The sequence below is a fragment of the Falco rusticolus genome, chromosome 4 (assembly GCF_015220075.1).
Source record: "Falco rusticolus isolate bFalRus1 chromosome 4, bFalRus1.pri, whole genome shotgun sequence".
NCBI classification, from domain to species: Eukaryota; Metazoa; Chordata; class Aves; order Falconiformes; family Falconidae; genus Falco; species Falco rusticolus.
The window spans coordinates 98173747-98189604 of record NC_051190.1 but is presented as its reverse complement, the minus strand read 5'-3'; the positions used below and the strand labels follow the sequence as shown (position 1 = coordinate 98189604).

The following is a 15858-nucleotide window of genomic DNA, read 5'->3' as shown; positions in this document are numbered from 1 at the left end:
ATGTATGAAGAAAATCCATATCAGTGAGGACAGCAGTGGGACAATGGAATTAAAAACTGGGGAGGGAACCTTCCAAACTTGAATACGTGTTACCTTTAAGCTGTAGTCTAACTGAATTTGTCCTTGAATGGAAGTGTGAAGAATGCAATGATGAGTGGCAGTGGCATGTGCACTCTCTGTGAGACCTTTCTAAGGAGGGCCTTTGAGTCTAAATGTCATTGCTAACTTTCTTCTGCTCTCCATGTATGTGACTATTAGGTAAACCTTTTGTTCCCTTTGAAGATAAATACTAGTATATGTGTCTGGGTTTGAGCTTATTTATACAGCATTGCCCTTTAAAATGTAAAATCTATTTCAACCTCAAATGTCATATTAAAGGCAACTTCCCTGCATTTCTGCCATGTAAGCTTTATACCTAGTAGCTTCCTTCTCTCTCTCTCTCTTTTACCGTGCAAATAGTTTTCTCCATCGAAAATGAATGAGAGTTGTTTTGTGTAAAAGCAGTCAAGTTTTATACAAAAGCTGCTGCAGTCATGGTTTATACAAAAGGTAGGAGGAATTTTCTGGTTATCACTCTCTGTGTGCAGTGTCACCATATCTGGAGTGAATATTCTAATCTAATCATGCCTCTGCTGTTGATGGGTACTTCTTATACTAATGCACAGTACTGTCTCTTTTAAGCAGAAGGAGGATTTTTTGAAGGAAGCTTTGAAAATGAAGGAAGCATTTGTGGGAGTGATTCTACATTCTACCAACAGACAGAAGGTATGCTGCTAAAACCCAGTTTGATTAAAACACAGTCCTTACATTTTGAATTACTGGACAAATAGCCTAGAGTGCTGATAAGTCTTGTTCACAGCTCCAGCGATCTTGTAGCTGAAACATTTAGCCAGATACTAAAAATCCTTTGTGTACCATGCTGGAATATCTTGCTTCAGTATTACTCTAGTGTGAATTTCTTCATGTTCAGTTTTTGTTACTTCTCTTCCATTTCCTATGTTTGTATGTTTTTTCATTCTTTCTTATATTTTGTTGGTGTTTGTAGGAGGTTTACAAATTTTCTTCCTGTGATTTCCTGCTAACTATATTGCTGGATTCTAAAATTGTTTATGTATACATAAAAATACTATGGTTTATTGTATTTAATATTTATGTTTAAGAAGTAACATAGAGGTTGAGACAAATTTCTCTGTCTTTAAGGTGTTTATTTTACTGCGTGTAATTATGGATTGAGAAAATGAACTTCGTAATGAACAATTTAAGATTTGAATATATGTCTGGAATATGAGTGAATTTTGGAGCTCATTATGCAAAATGTACATATATAAAGAACATGGTGGTTTTATCTTATTCTTCACCTAGGACACAGCATGATGGATACCCTTGCTGTGGCCTTACGTGTTGCAGAGGAAGCAGTGGAAGAAGCTATTTCTAAGGCAGAGACCTACAGTGACAGCCTGGTAACATTTTCAAAAAAAACCCAAAACCCACCAGTAATTTTAATAGAACAGTTATGTTTCTTTTAATTTGGGTACTGGTACAAAACCAAGCAGACAAAAAAGAAAACATGAAGAAGTAGTGACTGTCTCATGCCATACCTGAGGAGCTGGGTGTGGGTTTTGTGAACTTGTATCCAAGGTGCATGTTGCATTTCAGAAGGTGACATGCAATATAAGTACCTGTAATTTCTTCCCACAGTGCCAATAGGGCATATCACCCATTTCCTGATCTGTACCGTTTCTGTGGAAAGGCTGGGTTTATGTGATTTTAGCAACTACAGATATCCATTTTCATGCAGGACAAGCAGAATGAGGCTTGTTACTTGCAGGAACACAAGGAGGACCTCATAGAAGAGCTGGCCACAACCATCGTGCAGAAGGTATTGCATGTGTTTTTTTCCCTAGTTTGTTTAATAGCCAAAACACAATCCTTTAGCCTGGTGAGCTTCAACCCTGCTAACAGCAAAAAGGATGACACCCATGTAGGAAGTAGAGTAAATGACAAGTTTCAACTTAACTGTCACAGTATAGGCTTAATCAGATACATCTGACATAAAAATCAATTTATAAATAAGCTTCATCCGATGCCTAAACTGATGGCCTACTCCCTCAGGTCTGCATTACCCTTTCTTGGAAAAGGAGGCCGCTGCTCAATTGAGTTTTACATCTGTTCTGCACTTCCCAAAAGGCACAAAGTTTTCAACTGTGAACAAGTGTGGTTCTTGACCATACCTTCTACTGAGTCCTGCATCTGCAACACATACAAAGAAAATATCTGTCATTAAAATAGAATTCTGTTAATGATGCTGTAAGATGGACACCCAAAACATCACAGAACCCTCTGTGTGGATTTTTCCAGAAAGCTCGTTTTCCCTGCAAAGCTCTGACGCAGCACAGGAATGGAGGGCTTGTGGGAACAAATACCCCTTGGGTTTGCCTGGACAGTTGGGAGCAAGGCAATGTGAGCATGAAGAGTGCTGCTGAGCTCCCATGATCAGTAAAATAACCACTCCGCTTAGTCTCCCTCCATGTGAACTAATCCAGTTGCCACATCTGTGTATGGGATGTGGCATTTAACAATGTATGGATCACACACCAGAGGAGGAACATGTTGTCCATAAAGCTATCAAGAAAAGCCAGAAAAGCAGCAACTCAATGAAAAATAATCTGCCACCTTCTTTACTAGGAATGTTAGGAGATGAGTTCTGCTTATCAGATCTTTGACAGTCTGGAGCCTACCTCAGCCAGGCTTGAATTACTACCACTCTTGTCAAAAGCTGCCAAGTCTTTTATGCCATAGACTAATATTCTGTAGCTATTTTAAACTGGAGTCAGAAAAGTTGTGGAAATGAAGTGTGGCAGGATATAGTCTGTCAGTGTAGAGAGACAGGTAGTCTATATGATCTTCTCTCACTCTTAAGATGGTGTAGATTTTCAAAAACAAAAACAGTGCCTCTTTGTTTTCAGTAGAAATGTGTATAGATGCCACGAGAGCCTTTGAAATTCCCCTCATACCTAGTATTTTGTGTTTCTTTGCAAAAATTCTTTCTGAGAAAGTATTTGACACTTAGATGCTGCTAATGTTTAAAGTGTTACTGTAGGAACAGGTTTCCATGTTTATTTAATTCATCTCTGATGTTCCTACAGGCATTGATTATGATTTACTGTGTCGATGCTTATGCATTTGCAGGCAGTATGGCTTCAGATGAGGAGAAATGCATGCAAGTTGTCAGAATCATCCTGGCATGAACTGGAGCAAAAGCAGAGGGAGACTCTCACACGTTCTTCCTAGGCAGTTTACCTTAAGACAGGGTTAATGTAGTTTTTCTCCATACAGCTCAGACACTATTTTCAAAGATCCTTCTTTTCTTTTCCTTCCCCTCCCACCCCTTGTCCCCCTACCTTACAGATTATAAAGAAGCAGAAAAGCAAAACTGAGCAGGCCGAGGCTGACTTTGAATGGCCACCATCCAGGAGCAGTGGCCTGGCATCGGTTGCTGTCTCAGATCAGAGTATGCTGACTTTTCCAGGGAGCCGTAGGGGGTCTTACACGTTATGGGTGAGTGACTTAGCACAACTATTGATGTTTTCTGGTGCACAAAACTGGAAGATTGACATCATGGATAAGTACACTTACTGCCTGGAACGGTAAGTAGAGACTTGCAGAGGATGAGCATTAAGCCTGTGTCTGGACAAACTGTCGCTCAGTTGCATGCTTTCCTATCACATCATGGGTCATGGAAGTGCATCACAGATGTTGTATTGGTGAGTGTGTTGGGGAGGGTTCAGTTTGTGATGTGAGCAACCTCGCTGCTTGATTTTAATAGAACTCAATGCCTCGATGTTTATTCCTTAAAACAGTTTTTATGCTCACTTAGCTTTTATTTGGATTTTTACTGAGTGTTATATTTTCTCTTGTACAGTGTTAGATTTCTGTAATATTTCTCTTTTCTCCTTGCCCATCTTAAAGAAAACAGCCAACAACAAAGTAAACCCAACTGCAGAGTACCATTTATGTCTCACATTAAAGAATATTTCCTCCTTTCACATATTTCTCAGCACAATGCCTTTAGCTCCTGCTGTAAAGCTGAAGGAAATCTGACAAGCTGTAATAGTAACATTTTAAGAAGAGCAGCAAGGGAAAAGAAGTGAAAATAAGCTATAGGCTTGGATAGGCTGTTCCACAATTGGAGAGGGAGGACAGTGAGAGATGAGTTCCAGTGCATTTTGATACAGTATTTTTTAAGCTGCTGCTCCCAAGTGTCCTGCTACTTCACCAGTAACCACCTCTCTGTCACTGAGCAGAGCCACAGAAATTGGATGTGTCGTGCCTTAGTTCCCAGCTAAGTTTGCTGGCTTACACTGCCAGTGAAAATTGCAGAGATACAGACTCACATTCTCACCCTCCATCTATTTCCAAATTGAAGGAGCAGCGCCTTCAAGCTGCTGCTGTTAACCAAGTGACCACAAGTCAGGGTGAGCATGTTTAAGCACTTTGTTCTGTAGCTTCTAGCGAACTTGTTTATGGGACATAAGAGCCAGGAGATGGAGAGTTAATTTTGTGTCTGACTCAACTGAGTTTTCTTTCTGGAGTTTAAGGACAGGACCTAGGAGAACGCTGCTCAAATCCTCAGTTACTACAACAATAGCTTGTTGTTTGTCTGCATCTGGAGAGTTAAGCTGGAACTCAGCACATGTTGAAATTCTGTTCTGAAGTGACAAGTATGAGCTCAAATTTTTGCCAGAGGGCGGCTCATTGGTTTGAGAAATAGTACTTTGTGGAAAATACTGGAGTAGCAGAAATAATCACGCTAAGGTGAGAAAAGCCACAATGAACAGCTTCAAAATTTCTGCAGCCATCAGTCAGTACTAGACGTCCAGATGTGTACAGTGCTTTATAAGGACTTTCCACCTTTTTACAGGGTCTTTCACCGTGTTTGTCACCATTTGGTCCAGTTGTCTTCCCACAGTGTGTTGAGGAACATGAATGAATTTGGCCATTTGCTCTGGATTCTCTCACCCCTCCCATAAATCCAGTTTCTGCCTTTTTCTTTGCTAGCATTGTTTTATTGTTTTCTTTTGCCTTTGAAGTGTGCATGTGTTTATTTTTGCTTTGCTTTGAATAGAGGAGAATTTTCTTAGTATAATCAGACACCCTTGGAAAGGTACTGTAGCTCCATTTGCTCCCGTAGCTAACATCATTGCAGTTATGTTAGCCTGTTAGGCTAGCAGAAGTCAAGTCATTGAAGCTGTAACAAAGGGTCTACTGGAAAGCGTACTGAAAGGCAATTTGTGCAGAGCAAACATAGGGCAGTTACAGCCAGCCTGATTCTTATCAACAGCAGTGAAACAACTTAAATACCTTTTCCTGCGCTTTCTTTCCAGTCAACTTTGCTTTTGTTCAGCTAGGAATGGTAAGCATGCATCTGTTGGCAGACTTGCAGGACTACACTGCATCAGTTTTGCCTCTGTATATCACTTGAGAAAGTTACTTTTTCTACCAAAAGAATTGCATATTTTTTTTCTTTCCAAAACAAAACCTAGCTTCTATGGAAGCTGGTAGAGAGGCCCTATGGCCACATGCTCTTTGCAGGCAAAGCTTCTTCTTCCCTCCCAGATGGATTTTGGAGCTCTTGAGTCTAAGCCTGTAACAGCAAATCTTCATGGGCTCCACTGCAGTACATGAAGTTCTATTATTTCCTAACTGATGACATTATATTGACCAAAGAACCCCAGACTCTTGGTTTGTGTACACATCCTACCATTGAGCTCTGTGTTGGCTGAGTTTGAGCAGAGATCTACCTGTAACAATAAAAAACCTTTTGTATTAGTACCTGCCACAGCTAACAAGGGGGGTTTTGCAACAGATTTATTAGGGCAGGTGTTCCTAGTATAACCAAGGTTTTTGCAGACAATGTGGCCACAGCAACCCTAAGGGAAGCAAACAAAAAGAGTGCTTTTTTGTCTGCTACCCAAGTTGCCTGTTACTGGGTTAGAGTTATGTATGTGAACATGTTTCCCCATAGAGACGATTGAAGTAGGACTTCCTCTGTTTAAGACTTTCTTTGTTAGCTGGCAAACAAATTAGTACTTGAAGCAAACAGAAGCAGGATAGATGAAATAAAAGGGAGGAAACTGATCAACAGAAAGACAGACATGCAGAGGAAAGGGAGGTAGGGGTAGCAAATCTTAAGGAAGTTAGAATTTCAAAGTTTAAAACTGGAAATTTATTCTGCAGCAAATATTTTTGTCTTCTGTATAGAAGACAATCCATGCAGTTTTGCCAGCACAATAAAGCTAGTAACATACAGTTACTTAGGGCAGTTGTATGCTATAACACTGGCCTTTAGATACCTATGTTTATTATTGCATTGCATTTTATTACCAAAGTCACTTGCTTTACAGTGGAGGAGGGGAAAGCGGGGAGAGCAGTACTAAACCCAGATATAACTGTGTGGTTGTACCTGCCAAGAAATTTTTCTTTTAATCGCAGCTGTTTGTGTGCAGTTCATCCATATCAGCCAGAAACTTCCAGTGGGCTCTGGAAGCCCTGCATTACCTCCCTGCTCATTCAAAATCACTTGCTTTGAAATCATAATTGAGTAAGTTAAACTGCCTCTTTGTCGTATGAAGTAAATGCTGTATGCAGAGATCACGAGCTGTGTAAGCTGGAGACAGCACAATGCCAAGAGACCAACTGTATGAGACCTGCTTGACTGGAGAAAAATCTATTGATCTTCATATTGAGGAGCAATACATACACACAGAGTATCTCCCTGAAAAATATATTATTGATTGTTAAGGGCAGTGCTGTAGTGTGGTAATAGTTATAGATCCTGTCTTTTCCAGGTTTTTTTCCTTAGATTTTTTTGAGATCCCTTGCCCATGCTAAAAATAGTGATACAAGGCTGAGTATTTTATTTCCCCATCTCATAAAAAGAGATGGATGGCACCATCTGTTTCTCATTACCAGTAAGCGAAGTCTGTAAAATGTTGGGATAGGAGGAGCTTAGAGCAATGGGTGGGTGCTCCTCCACTCTCTTAGTCCATTTCCCCCCGGTATATCACTGCCAGTGAGAGCAAACGACCAGTTGGCATATTGTGTCCCATTTAAACATTGATGGAGTGCAGGCATCCTGGTGTGTTCTAAGTGCTGTATTAGTGATCTTTATTTTACAGCTAAAAGATTGCATATATAAACAGAAGCTCATCCATAATTTATAGTATATAAAACAGCTAGGGATGTAGGGAAAAGGATATAGGGAAAATTACATTAAATACACATTATGATGCACCTCAAGGGAAGCAGAAATTTACTGGTTAAGCTAATTATAAGGTCCACAGTGTACTGACAGCTGTTTATTTTTCTTTTTTTCCTTTTGATTTCTCATAAAGAGAAGAAGAAAGGTTCCACAAGCCTGAGGTCCAATACTGCTTTGGAAGTCCCTGGAGGTTTTGCAGGTGCCCTATGCCTTTGTAGGTTTGTCTGAAACAAATATTTGAAGAAAATCTTTATAAAGAGGAATCCTCTTTAGCAGTTGTAAGGACGCAGCGGGAGAGCTGTTTCAGATGAGGGAGGCATAACGCTGTAGGAAGATGATAACAGCTGACATCAGGCCTTACCTGTGAACAACTCGGTATCAGAAACATGGTATTTATGTCTAATTAAAAATGTGTCATGTCACAGGGAAGATGGAGCTTTTAGCTTTCGTACATGACCTGGGATCAGGAGGTTGCGTAGAGTGTATTGCTGGGACCTACTTCCAATGAGGCAGGTGTGCATTTATCCAGAAGCCCATCAGCTGGACCAGATGGGCTATTTACTGTCTTGTTTCCTTGCAGAAGAAGCCAGCTGCAGCACCATCTTCTCTGTACAGAGTGTGAAAGAACAGTACACTTTGAGATGGAAAAGCGCTTGGTACTTTAGAAAACGTGTCTTTCTTTATTAATATTTATTATGAGAAGATCCAACTTTCTCTAAGTACTTCCCAGGTTACAAATTTTACTGTCATCTGCTGATTCTGCAGGTGTAACTTTGTAGTCTCACTGCAAAAGTGATGTGGATTTCAGATCCAGGCGGCCCTGTCCACAGTAATCTGGCTGATATTCCTCCTTCCACTGCAGCGGCAGGACAGGATACAATTGCTTTTGCAATTCTAACTTAGCATAGTACCACTTTTTAAGGCTCCAGCTTGCTAAATAATTGGTGCAAGGCTAAATATGACAGCATTTTCCTTTTAAAGTTGTTTGTATGGTTTTGAGTTTGTTTGAGATGTATCTCTAGCAGAAGATTACTAATTTTTGGGTTTATAGTACTATTCATGCACTTGACAAACATCTAAGAAGACAGTTTGGGATGCTAGGTGTATCATCAAGCCCATGCAGGCCTAAATTCAGCTGAATTGCACTTACTGCCAGCAAACAAAGCTAGGTTTCAAGGCATGAGAAGGGGGTAGGAGAGAGGACAGAGAAGGGTGATTGTTCTATAATGTCATTTTCTAATAATTTAGGTCATATGTTGTTCTTTCAGCTTTATTTTAAAGATGCTATCCTAATACACTGCTGGGTATCGTGAAGCTTTAATGTCTAACTTAAAACCTGTGATGCTCAGAGCTAGGCTGCCTGACAAATCTTGCTTTATTTTTAGATGAAATCAGGGTGTATATTGTCACAGCAAGAAGCAAATAAACACAGAACACTTAAGGCTTCCTCTGTCAAGTGGGTGTTTGAGTAGGAGATACAGTGATTCTCTCCGATGAGTGAGTGCTCTGCTGAGAACAACTTTGTAGATGAGGGTCAGAACAGGATGTGAAAGGTTGTGCAGGGCACCGAGCAACCTAGAAATTAAAGAAAAAAAGAATAATCATGTTCAGTAAAGAATATTCCCTTGGAAAAAAAAAAAAAGGTAAGTTTATGTGAGGCTGCAATTAGACTTGAGATGAAAATGCCAGCTTACCTCCTGCCCTGACCCATTTATACACATGCGTTCTCCTAGTGGGGCACACTAGTAGCAACTTAGAATTATACTGTCCTACACCAGAACCAGGGATCTGGCCTTTGCAGTTGCTCGGCTTTCTCGTTTGTAAGTAGTGTGGTAATACTGCCATCACAGGATACTGACTGAGCTCTCAGTATCTTCAAATGAAAGGTATTGCACAACTGGGAAACATCTGCCCTGATTGTTTTTGTTGGGTTTTTTGAAGAGATGTAATACGGTGTTCTGCGCTTGGGAGGAGGGAAGAAGGATGGGCCACAGGGGAGTATGTGAGGAACAGTAACAGCTAAACGAACAAGGGTACTTGTAGAGGCACCGCTTAGGTTACAGTTGCATTGGTACCTCTACCCTCTATTCCTGTCAAAGCACCCAACAACTGGTTTACCGCAAACTTCTATAGACTTGTTTGCGTAAATCCATTACATTGCTTGAACTGTGATATTTTATGCTCCTAGCACTTTCCTGAATTGCTAGCCCCATAATTACAATGAAGGGATGTTTATACTCATATTCTGGAACACCTATTTAAATGTCCCTTATTACTAGCTTACAAATCCCTTGCAACCAAAGCAATAGTGTTTTCACATGTGGGCCCTACTTGTTATTAGGGGGCGAAGCCCCTCAAACTATGAATTATACTTCTATGTGGTGATGTGTAATGCCACTTGCACACTCAGCAGCAATGGGTTTGTTGGGGAATAACCTCCTGCCTCTCCCCCTTGCAACCCATGGCTGGATCCTCAAGGTCAGCTAATCCAAACTCAACCAAGATAAATGTACACCCCAATGTGGCTCTACATATTATTACACAACCGTGCAATTCATACTGCTGACGGACCCATTCCTGATCAACTGAGCATTATTTTTGTACTCCTTTTAAAGGAACAATGCTTCTAAGGGGATCAGCTGCCTGAGAGGCCAGTAGAAGGATGGCAAACCATCCAGTGCAGCCAGGCTGTGTCTGTGTCACTAATGAACAACAAGCCAGCTTGGGCAGACCCTGGAAAGACAGATGCTCTAAGGATTTTGCAGGCGAGGGAGCAGTCATCTTTGCTTTCTCCCAACCCATCAAGTTTTTGTCCTGACGGCTGGGATATCCTAACCAGGGTTTAGGTCAGGGCGTGAAGAAGGGAGTTTCCTTTCAACAGAGTGTGAAAATTTCCCATTCATCTGCCTGTTCTTGCCCTTTTTCAGAAGCCATAGGGTTGATAGCAGAATCTTTGCCACATACAAGATTAACTGAGGAACAGATGCTTGAAACCCTTGGTATTCCACTTGCACTGCGAAATGTCTGGACTGGCATACATTTGAGCAGGGTGAAAATCACTTCCAGTGATAAATAGGCTGTTGCAGGGTGGCACCATTCACAAGCTCATGCTGTCTCCTTCCTGGTGTGGGCGTTTACTTACCAAAGGATGCATTAGCTGCTGATGCTCAGGGGTTGATGCTGTCTTGGCTCAGGTGTGTGGGACCTGCTCGTTCTGTCTGTGCTCTGATTGTATTCATAGAGCACAAGAGGCTGTTCTTGCTGCACCTCTAGCAGGCATAGCCATAGAATTTGCGGGTGAGGAGAGGGAATGGATGAGGTTGAATGTAAGTCATCTGTGTTTGTGCTGTCAATTTTAGGCTGCTTCCATGAATAAGGTTGTCCTCAAAAACCAGAATAGCAGCTGCCCCACAGGTCAGTGCTTGCACAGCACAGGACTCTGCTGCCCAGATCGAGAGCCACCCTCCCTGCCCTCAGCCCCGGTGCTGAGCTCCCAGTGCCTGTGAGGGCTCCTACCGTGGTGACCCTGCAGCTGCCTTACCCTTGTCGCACCTGGGGCTATGTTGTGGTTTAAGTTAAAGGACCCTGACTTAATATAAAAATTACTTAGCAACAACTGAAAACATCAGTGTGTTACCAACATCATTCTCATACCAAATCCAAAACACAGCACTGCACCAGCTACTGAGAAGAAAATTAACTCTGTCCCAGCCAAAACCAGGACAGGTTCTCGGTCCCTCCTGAAACTGGGAGAGTCCTTGATCTGCTCTAAATATGTGCAGAATAAATTACAGTTTTACTAGTTAAGCCAGACCACAGAAATAGGGTGAAATAGGAGGGAAGTGAGGATTAAAACAGGCGTGATCCAGAATATCCCTTGTAGAGTTCGGTCAGTTGCTTTCGGAATCTACTTTGAATTACCACTTTGGTTTCTCTTCAGAAGAAAGAGGATTTACCCATACTCTTTCATCTTTTGAGGAAGAATGTAGAGCAAGATCTTTCTATTGTCTTCTAAACAATATGCATACATCTAAGAGAGTTATTCAAGGTAAAGAATCCATATATTATCAACATTAGACTCAGTATTCACAGGCATGTTTTATAAAAAAGTGGTTCTTGCTTTTGGTTACTTGTTTTGTTTCTGTTCAGTGTTCAGAAGCATAAACTTGTAAATTATATAGACAGAAGATGGAATATGTATTAAGTAATAGGAGACGTATGTGGTTATTTTTACTCACTCCCTCCTTCTTTAATCTTCAGAAACCACATTGTCTTTTTTCTTTTCGTTTTTTGAAGGCCAGCAATGAAACAGGACTGTACATGCAAAAATAGATTCCTTTTAGTGCTAGCCCAGTACAAAATGAAGGCTGAGTTCTCTCCATCCAGACATTATAACTATGCAGCAGAAATCCCCTGAAGAGGGATTAAAATAAAATAAAATAATAATAATGTGTCTGGAATTTCTTTTTGAAACAAACATAGCAGATGCCAGTAGGCAGGATTTGGTTGGGAACTCTTCTAACTAAAGTGTTTGGAAATGCCTGTCAATACTGTAACTATATTTTGCAAGCTGTACTGTACAGCACAGCAATCCGGTATGCAGCACATGCCTCCGAGGAGTGTGTGCAGTGAACATAGCGAATCACCTGCTGGGTTGCAATGCCATCTGCTGATGTCCTAATTTATTGCAGAAACCAACAGTAGCAGAACCGTAGTGTCTGACTGCAGACATACAGGGCAGCCTTGTAATTCATCACAAATAAATACATCTAAAATAACACTTGGCTGACAGGTGTGTTTTGCTGAGGAAGCAGAACTTCTGGTTAGGAAAGGTGCCTGTAGCTTTAGCTGGGAGGGAAGGATCTTCTTGACACCTCATGTCTTTATAAATCAGGACCAAGGCTCCTACATTCCTGCCTCCTTTTGAAAATTGTATTTAGGCTGCTGTATTATTTAGATACTTCTGGAAAATGGACCAGATTGGTGGTTCTGCGCTGAGGTCTTGTTGCTGTCCAAGTTTGTAGGCAATTAATTGGTAAAGATTCAGGGCCATGGCTCTTCCATTTGGTCAGTAAAATATCCCTTGCTGGAATGTGAACCAATCCAAGAGCCTATTGGGGTAGCTGGCCTGACCTCCAGGACTTCCCTGCATCCATGCACAGGGAAGCTACGTAGAGCACCAGCCTCCAGATAGGTTTCTCAATCCTGTTCCCTTTTGTTCAGCATTTATCTTCCTATGTAGAAGTCCACAAAGGAAAAACATCCCCTGTATCTGCAGATGGGCTGTCATCTGTGAGAAAGGGAGGCCCAGGTGCAGCACGGTAATGTGTGCTTATGCTGCCCGCACAGGTAAGTGTGGCAGTGATGTCAATAGCATGGGCGGCGCGTACATAGGTTTGGAGCCCATGCTCTGGCTGTAAGGCTGTTAAGGTACTGATGCCAGCTGAGTTAAGTTGATGCAAATGTGCCAACCAAGATTAGAGCTTTTTCTGTGTAACCTCACACCAAATAACTAACTTTCTCGTTTGGTTTTAGTTGCAAAAGCAACAAAAAGAGGTCTTGGATCATTTGCTTTTCAGATAGAGTCATCAGGCCGGCAGGTAATTGATTGGAGATAAACTTGTGGACAAACATTTGCTTTTGTGCTCTGAAAAAAAAACGGCCAGTTTATGCCAATGTAGCTGGATTTGTTCTCATGCCAGGGTATGCTTCTGTCCTATTCCTACACCAGATTTGGCTATTGACACTTCTTTTTTGTGTCATTATTGATGTTACCAGTGATTTGAGCTGCTATTGGGAATGAATAATTACAGGTTTTTTCCACCCATACTTGTCTGAGTAAAACACAGTTCCACTTCCATCCCTGTCTAAAATTGATTTTCAGAACAAGAAATAACCGAATCCTCTACTATTTATTCTTCTGAGTCGAAGCTTATTAGAACACTGTCACTTCTTGATCATTTACATCTCTCCAGATACAAGAAATACAGAGAACTACAATAGTAGTAGTGAAGAGTGCTAGTTCAAGAGCCTCTTCCAGTAGCATCATTTCATCCTTTGTCAGGATATGAATGCAGTACTTTTACCTCCTTGAGTCTTCTGTGACATCAAAGTATTATTGCAGATCTGGGTTCTTTACCCAGCATGCAAGAGCTGATCCACAGGCAGAGTGGAGATACTTGTTTATTGCATGTCTGCACATCGACGGGTGCTAGGTGGTAATCCACAAAGCTAGCACACCTTTTCACACATAGTAAAACTTTTTATAGCTTTGAGAAATTGTTTACAATTGTGTTGTCACATTTAAATTTTCATTGGTTCTTACAAATCTCATCTCCATTTAAAGGTAGTGGGGTTTTTTTCACCGGGGAGGGGGCTTTGTTAGTAGAGGGCTCTCTTTGCTTGAGGGTGGATCTTTTAGTATGGTAATTAGGATAGTTCACACACAGTTCCAATAATTTTCTGTTTAGTCTCATTAACTGTTTGGTTCTGGAGCTTATCTTGTTGTGCTCCAACTTGACATATTTATGGTGTCTGTTCCTTTTCCCAAGGCCACGTTTTGTTAACTGTAAGGATTTAACTAACATCCTCTATTTTTCAAATTATTTCTTGTTTTTCACTATAGATATTTACTTTTTTGGTTTTCCCTTTTTCTTTTTTAAAGTAAATAATTCTTATGTCAGAACCACCTTCAGTAAGAAGAGGTGGTACTTCTAGCAGAGCAGTCCAAGACAGATTTCATCCAGAATTCACATAAAGTGTAGAAAAATTATGAGTATGGCTTCAAGCCGAGCTTTGGAGGTACCAAAAGCTTTTTCCCTTGCTGCATTTGGAGGGGTTTTCCTGGGAATTAGCAGTAGTTCCTGCATAATACCTATTTCCCACAGAGAGCTGGCAGACGCTGTGGAGAGGAGTTTCCCTCTGACCTGACCCAAAAGTTTCAGCACACAATTTAAAAGAATCAGCTTGGTTTAGATAAGCTTGTTTGAATAAGCTTATTTGAGATCCTAGACTGCTGTACCACATGGGACTATGTCTGCTTTCTTTTCTGTGCTTCCTTATTTTTCAGTGCCTTTTGTCCATCAGGCCCTTCACACTCATCTCCTTTCTAAATCTTTCAGGCTGTTGTGCGTCTTCTGGTCCTTCAGAAAGATGTATCTGCCCTATAGTGTAGACCCACTTGAGCTAGCTTTGAATTGCTCAGGCAGTACTGGTAGCAGCACTGCTGCAGAAGCAAGGGTCTAAGGGTGTGATGGCTGAGCTCCTTCACTGGATTTTGCAGCCCGTGCCAAGTTCTGGTGGGTCTCAGGTTAGCTGAGAGCTATGTATGGACACGGCCATCGCTGCAATGCAGCCTTGACTGTGATGTTTATAAAACAGTGAATAGGCCGGCAAGAAGCTGCTATTTAAACAAAACCCAGAAAAGTTGTCAAGCCTACAGATTTTACATAAGAACAAACATGTTACATTAATTATCTGAGCCCAGAGTTATTATACAGACTACTCAAGTTTTTCTTGATTTTTTTCTTCTCCTTACAATTTGGTTCTTTAAGTAATAAGGGAAAACAGATACTAGTGATTAAACTGTAGGATATTCCTTCTTCTGGGTTTTTCAGCATCTCTTATCTCTCTGCCATATATGTGGAAAAGGAATGTGCCCTGAGAGAATATTCTTGGTACTGTGAAAATAGTGACAGCCACAACAACTTGCTGGTTTCAATATGTAACACCTTTAGCACAAAGATATCAAGAGGACATAGCAGACATGAACTGGACCTAATTTATTTTAAGAATGGGAAGTTCAGTGGTTCTTGCTTTACAGTGAAGTGAGACACAGCACGATTAAAACTTGTTAGTTAGGCTGCAAATTTGTGGCAGAATTGTTTATATTGTCCATATATCCTAGCAGGATGAAATCAAATTAAATGAGCAAATTCCTATGGCAAAACAATTTGTGTCCTTGTCTGTATTGTGTTAGATTACTAACCCTTTTACAGGGTTAAGGAGGATTTAGATGATCTTGATCAGTTGAATATCTAGTCTGAGGTTTGAGAAAGCCTAAATATACACTTGAATATAGCTGGTCTGTGAAAGTGACTCATCTGAAATGTTCCTTATAATAAAATTATACAATACTATTGGCTTACTGTCAGTAGTTCATGTCACTGAATTTGGAAGGAAACACTCCCAGTATGTCACGTTAGGACCTGTGTCTTTGCATGGACAAGACTAACCAAGTTACGCAGTCATTGCAGTTACAGAAAATATTTGATTCTAGGGCAATAATTCTGGCTTTTCCTCCAGAGTTCAGAAGCCAAATTAAACCCTGCTGCTTAGCTGTGTTTCTTTTTACTGAATCTGTCATGAAATCATACTGCTGAGCCAAGGATACAGGAGGATTTGCAGTTAATTAAATCTTCTGGCATGGTACACGGGTCCCACACAGGAGCATTTCAGGTGGGAGGAGGTGCAGCCAGAAAAGTGGTGTAAGTATGCTTTCAAGCCAGGAGGACTACCAGCAATGCTTGTGCTGTCCTGGGAACTGAAGGGACTTGAAAACAGCTGAAAGTCACATTATCATTTTCCTCTTCTGCACC

General features: G+C 41.0%; 1 protein-coding gene across 5 annotated transcripts in view; it reads left to right on the top strand.

Annotated features, from left to right (window-relative positions):
• The window catches only part of LOC119147047 (myosin VIIA and Rab interacting protein), a 237156-nt gene that overhangs the window by 180008 nt on the left and 41290 nt on the right, over nucleotides 1–15858 (top strand). For 3 of the 5 annotated variants that reach the window (XM_037385507.1, XM_037385504.1, XM_037385506.1), the window contains exons 5-8: nucleotides 682–765; nucleotides 1363–1460; nucleotides 1799–1879; nucleotides 3409–3558. In XM_037385507.1, coding sequence (XP_037241404.1) covers nucleotides 682–765; nucleotides 1363–1460; nucleotides 1799–1879; nucleotides 3409–3558 — 413 coding nt within the window. The remainder of the gene's footprint in view (nucleotides 1–681; nucleotides 766–1362; nucleotides 1461–1798; nucleotides 1880–3408; nucleotides 3559–15858) is intronic. The other 2 variants (XM_037385505.1, XM_037385508.1) reach the window with 1 other exon arrangement.